Source organism: Arvicola amphibius, chromosome 1 (assembly GCF_903992535.2).
Source record: "Arvicola amphibius chromosome 1, mArvAmp1.2, whole genome shotgun sequence".
NCBI classification, from domain to species: domain Eukaryota; kingdom Metazoa; phylum Chordata; class Mammalia; order Rodentia; family Cricetidae; genus Arvicola; species Arvicola amphibius.
In genome coordinates this window covers 160,490,955-160,496,954 of record NC_052047.1, presented here as the reverse complement: position 1 = coordinate 160,496,954, position 6,000 = coordinate 160,490,955, and the positions used below count along the sequence as shown (strand labels likewise).

Sequence of the window (6,000 nt, the reverse complement as noted above, 5' to 3'; positions counted from 1 at the left end):
GGAGTTTGAAGGCTGCCTATGCTACACGGGGGTGGGGGAGGGTAGAGAAAGAGGGAAGGAGGAAGGGAGGGAAGAAGAGAGATAAGAAATGTCCAAGTTTTCCACCTCCTACTAACCAAAGGAAACAGAATACTGATGAACCCTCAAAATCACATGAACCACATACAACTGTTTTCCACCCCACCATGCAATACTTCCCTTGAAGTGCAGTCTAAGGAAGCAGGGGTTTAGATTTCTAAAGAATTAGAAGTAAGTCAATGAATGTAAGAACTAAAGACAAAACTAAAGGTGGAAATTTTAGACGTAGGAGGTTTGCTGCTGGCCGGTGGGAATGCTAAGTGAGGGTCTCAGGGGTAGACGTGAGTCATCTTTCAATCTTTGCTGTTGCTACTGCTGTTTAAAAAAATCACACTTGTTCTGAGGCAGGGCAACCCTACCCAGCATGCAACAGGGACCTGCCCCAACACAGGGTTGCTACCAGGGACACCTCACTTCAAGCTCCAGAAACTGATAAAGTGTTCAAGCCATCAGAAGGCTACAATGAAGGGAGGAAAATATGTGCAAAGCCTTCCAGCCTGAGATGCATCTTCCCCCACAGGACTGGCCGAGGGGAGTGTGGGTGTGATGTGCTCCAGTGGCAAGAGGGAGAAAGGAGCAGAGTGACAATGGTCTCCCTCCTTAGTGTCCTGAGCTTAATACAGTGAAACCTTTCAGAAAAGTTTGTAGGATTACATATTCCCATTTTCTAATTTAAAAAGTAGGGTTATGTAAGGAAAAATGGTTTAAATTTGTACTTCTCCCTCATTCAGAGGAACTAGAAGACAACAATTCAAAGCATCTAGAGTTCACCAGGACTTGACTTTTTGTGGCTCTTTATGCTCCAACCTGGGACAACAGACACTCATCCCCGTGTTTTCCCTATTGTTGCTATTCAAACCTTGTGTTCTTGAAGAAGGAAGAAGAAATCACATACATTTTCATGTATGCACAGGTGTGTATACGTATAGGTATAGGTATGTATATAGATACAATGCTTGAATGAAATGATGAATAGCAGTGGGGACAGAGTCTGCAAACATCATAAGAAAATAAATTAATTCATCCCCCAGTTCTTCAGGGCACAGCATTCTACTCCAAGAGTTCCAAGCGGCCAGCTGAAGCAATGAGGTATAAAGGAGAGTATCCCTGGCGGACTCCTTCGGTGTCTTCATGCAAAACAAGGAGATGAGAATGTATGCCAAACATTCTGCTCTGAGGTCAATATTTGGGAGGATCCCTCCATTAGACATTGTGTCCTCTGTACAGTGGGAGATGAGGGTCAGAGGACACTTCCAGGAACTTCCACACTGTACAGTCAGCCTGACAGAGATTCTGACACAGTCAGGATCCTGTCAATCAGTGGACATCACCATAGAGTTCAAGGCAAAAGGAGCTAAGAGACCATCATCTTCCTTGTCGCCCTTTCTAGAGCCGTGTGTGATCTTCCAGGGCATTTATATTTCTGTCTCTTGCTGGAAGTCTCTCAGCTGGTTCAATGTTTTTCTCAAGTCCTGAGTTGCAATGTTCCCTTGCAAGGGAATAATCGTTTCTTTTTAAATCTACAAAGAAACCAAGACAGTTTTAGTAGATGGCTTAGAACACATTGAATCATGTAGATAGATAGAACTTCAGGCTTAGTCGAAGTGTTCAGGGAATCTCTATTGCCCCAGGCCTTGGGCATAGAGATTCCAAACATTCAACCCTATCTAAACTCAGGCCCCCTCCCATCCCAATAACCACATGAAATTCTAACTACGGATGCTGTCACTGTGTAAGTCACTGGCCACCATCTAGTGGGACGAGATGTGTCTGATAAAACTTAAAAGAGGTCCAGCAAGACATGGGAACCTTAGGAACGATCAAAGGGATGAGTCAAAACAGTGACTTTTGATTCTGAGGCTTGGCTTTCTGCAAGAAAGCTGCCTGCAGCTTTGTGGCCACCTATAAAAGCTTCATCAACTAAAGATCACATCAGACATTCTTCAAGCCATTCCTCTTTCATTTGAAAAGGACATTTAAAGAAAACAGTAAACAGGGTAGCCTTTACAGGGCGGGGAGGGGGGACTATAGGGAAAGGGGTATTAAGTGGTGCGTACATCTCTTTGTGCTGTGATTCCTAAGTGAATCCTGGCATACAGTTGTAGGATGATTCAAATATCCCCTAGCACCTGCCTTCCTTACTTAGAGTTCTGGTGTGCATCAGCCCAGCACAAACCCCTTCCTAGGTTCCTGATGACCAGCCGGGAGAACACAGTGTTGTTTGTACTCTTTCTTTGCCCATGCATCGAGAACTCACATCACGAGAGGTTATGAGAGTATAGCCTTCCTCTTTGCTCCCTTGATTAGTTAGCTCAAGGACTGAGAGCTGTGGGTGATGGCTCTAAGGAACCAAGATGGCCATTCAGGGGTCGGCTGTGCAGATAATCTGTGTGAAGGACTGGCCTCAACCTCTGGTACCAAGAGGAAAAGCTCCCAGTTTTGTTGTTGTTGTTGTTTGTTTTACTTTTTTAATGTTAAATGCTGAATTTTCTAGATGAAAACCAACACATGTATATGTATATGTAATATATAATTAATAATATAACCAACAAATATTGAACATATACATAAAATAAATCTTCACATCAACTTGGTGAGACAGGTACAATTATCTCTTTGTTTGCAGATGAAGAAGTTGAAAGCCCAAGCCTTATAGCCAGTAGAAAGCAGAACTGGCGTACATAAGCCAGGCCTGCCTAGGTCTGGATTCCAGGGTCTTATGCATTGTCTTAATCTGCCTCTGCCTTAAAAATAAAGGAAGTGAAAAAACTAAAAGGTTTTCTCATTCTGTTTTCCAAACCAAACATTTTACTCTATTACCCATGATATAAAATGATAGTATTTCTTTATTTCCACTTCAATACTAATTTTTTAAAACTACTGTTTCAGACAGAGAGAGGAGAGGGGGAGAGAGAAAGAGAGAGGGAGGGAGCGAGGGAGAGAGAGAGAGAGAGAGAGAGAGAGAGAGAGAGAGAGAGAATCTAAATGAGCACTCGAAATTCTTGCAGTTTGTAAATTTAAAAAATATTCAAAAATAAAGAAGATAAAAAGTTTGAATGAGTAGTTCAGGCTGAGAGACTGTTAAAAGGAACAAACTTACTTTTAGCTAAAAGGAAAACAAAAACTGCACAATGAGATGGCTTGGCAGATAAAGGTGCTCGCTGCCAAGCCTCATGACCAAAGTTCAAATCCCAGGACCCACATGGTGGAGGGAGAAAATAGACAACTGGCTTCCAGCCTACAGCCTACCATGGCATGCCTACATGTGCATACTCAACAACTAACTGGGTGCAAAGAATGGAAGCAATGAGCAATGGCATGAGTCTCACTGGCCCCTGATTGATCAGATATAGTCCTGGGCCTTCAAGAATAGAATCCGCCCTGTCCAGGCTACAGTGAGTCAGACTGGGCAGAGTGCAGTACCTAAGGATGATTCCTGAGCAGATTGAGTCCGTAACTGTGGGATGATTCAGATCGTTATCAGCTCCTTCCTCCCTTACTTAGAGTCGTGGTGTGCCCACGACTCCAACCCCCGCCCCCCCCAGGTTCCTGATTCCAGCCCGGAGAACACAGCATTGTGCATCCATCTCTGTCAATCTCCCATGAGCTCACAGCAGGGGCAGTTATGAGAATACAGTCCCCTCCTTGTTCCTTTGCCTTCCCCTTCCACACAGTCATCTGCCACTGTGGGATCGTACACTCTATTGTTTGTCACTGATGGAGGAAACGAGGGGCCTGATCCTAATGCCTAAGTCTTGCTCACAAAAGCCTCCTTCCCTCAATTCCAACAGAATCAGAAATTGCCTGTTTTGTTGTAGCTCTCTCTAGGTCCACCCCAGGTTACAAGGGAGGACGCTCTTCTGTTCTTCCAGTTCAGGGTATGACTTTTTGTCAAAGATATGGGTCCTAACTATGCTGCCCAAACTGACCAAGGTGATCCTCCTGCCTCTGGAACATTTTGGGCTATAGGTGTGGCCACAGTGCCCCACTCAGGACTGTATCCTTTGATAAGCAGGCAAAGCTGCTCTCTTAAACTATATGAAATTCCAGTGTAAGGACACACTGGCTATGACCCAGAAAACAAGAGCTAAGCAGGCTGAGGCAGGTAGTAAGGCCCCTTTCTGAAAAGGCCAAACAGACCCCAAGCAGAGTCGGGATTTCTTACTGGAAAGCAAAAGTCTTCAGCCATTTGCTTCATGCTGAGAATTCTGGTTTTTTGCCTAATGTACTAGACTCGGAGAAAATAAACCATATTTCTAAGTTGGATGGTTCTGGGGTGGCTTTGATTTTTGTTTGTTGGCTTTGTTTTGTTTTGTTTATTTTTCAAGACAGCATTCCTCTGTGTATCTCTGTCTGTCCACTCGCTCTGTAGGCCAGGTGGCCTCGAACTTACAGATCCACCTGCCTCTGCCTTTCTAGGTGCTGGGATTAAAGGCGTGCACCACCACTGCCCAGTTAATGGTTCTGTTTTTTAAATGTTGCTTAAAGAGGCAATACTATTGTTTATGATGGCAGGATTTGGGACTAGTGAGATATTTAAGCTAGTAAAACGAGGCTCCCCACAAGCCTGATGACCAGATTTTGAACCTCAGAATTCACACATGGGAAGGAGGGAACCACATCCCCTCAAGTTGTCTTCTGACTTTTGTGCAAGCACAGTGGTGCTTAAGTGTGGGCGCGAGCGAGCGAGCGCGCGCGCACACACACACACACACACACACACACACACACTGCAGGGAAAATTTAAGGTGACAGGTGTGGGGGCTGAGAGCGTAGCTCAGCAGTAGAGCGCAGGCCTAGCGTGACAGGGTCCTGGATTCGAAGCCCACTGCTATAAAACAAACAAACAAATGAGCTAACAAAGGGGCAGTTGTTAGAGGATAAAGTAGTGCTTTAACTGACAGCCTTTCTTTCCCTCTGGGCCACACCCTCTCCTGTACCCAATGAGCAAACTGGAACAGAATAAAAATGCTACAGGCGTGCCGTCTGGGAGCAAACAGGACCTTGGAAGGGCGGAGCGGGGGCCTTGCATCCCGCTTCACTCCTTTTAAGTAGGTGGAACTTTTTCCGTGAAGCGACTGTGACAAGCACTGAGTCCAGGGTTGTTTTATCACATTTTGGCAGAACCTCAAGCAAAACCCTGTCCTTTAAATCCCTCCGGGGACTTGAAATTTTTCAGTCTGAAGTCAAGCTTGTGAACGGCTGCGCATGAAATAAAAATGTGGTGAAGATTTTCTCGCGTTCCCGGGTTATAATAACTGTTATTCCATGAGAGTTTCTCCGAGTCTCCGAGACTTACCCGGCAGCCTGAGCTTCTCACAGCAGGAGTTGCAGCGATGTTTTGCAATGAAGTTTCTAATTGCATCTTCCCCTAAATTGGCCGGTCCAAACACCATCCCTCTTGATCTAGAGGGAATATCAGAATATCAATTAGATCACAGCTGAGGAAATGGAGTCCAACTAGGATTCTCTGAGATTGTGAACAGTATCCCGTAGTAACCTAGTCACTTAAAGGAGCCAACCAGGAACAGAGCACTTTGGGGAAGTAACAATGTTAGGTTTGCAAATTTAAAATTCAAATGCACTTAAATCTTTGTACCCAACTCCAAGACCTACTGTGAAACTCATTCCAACACTGATCTGATAGAAGAGTGAATTTTCGATGTGCTACATTAAAACAAAATACAGCAAAACCCTTCTGAATACATATGGAGTGAGAGAACGACATTCATTACCATATGCGCTACCAAAACAACCCAAAGGTAAAGGCTAGGCTAACTTTGCTGAGGAGTGCACCTGCTAAAAAGATGTACAACACCGCATACCCACATACTTTTCTGAATACAACTCTCTCCCATCCCAACGCCTCACTAGCCACCAGAGCCAGTATTCCTGGCGCTTTGAAAGCCACTTTTGACTCTG

At 44.7% G+C, this 6,000-nt stretch overlaps 1 protein-coding gene across 1 annotated transcript in view; it reads right to left on the bottom strand.

Annotated features, from left to right (window-relative positions):
- Window positions 1-1,464: 1,464 nt before the first annotated feature.
- Window positions 1,465-6,000, bottom strand: part of Trpm6 (transient receptor potential cation channel subfamily M member 6) — a 112,802-nt gene continuing 108,266 nt past the window's right edge. Inside the window, exons 38-39 of the mRNA XM_042054454.1 lie at window positions 5,378-5,484; window positions 1,465-1,598 (exon numbers count right to left, since the gene is read on the bottom strand). Of these exons, the coding sequence (XP_041910388.1) occupies window positions 1,465-1,598; window positions 5,378-5,484 (241 nt within the window). The remainder of the gene's footprint in view (window positions 1,599-5,377; window positions 5,485-6,000) is intronic.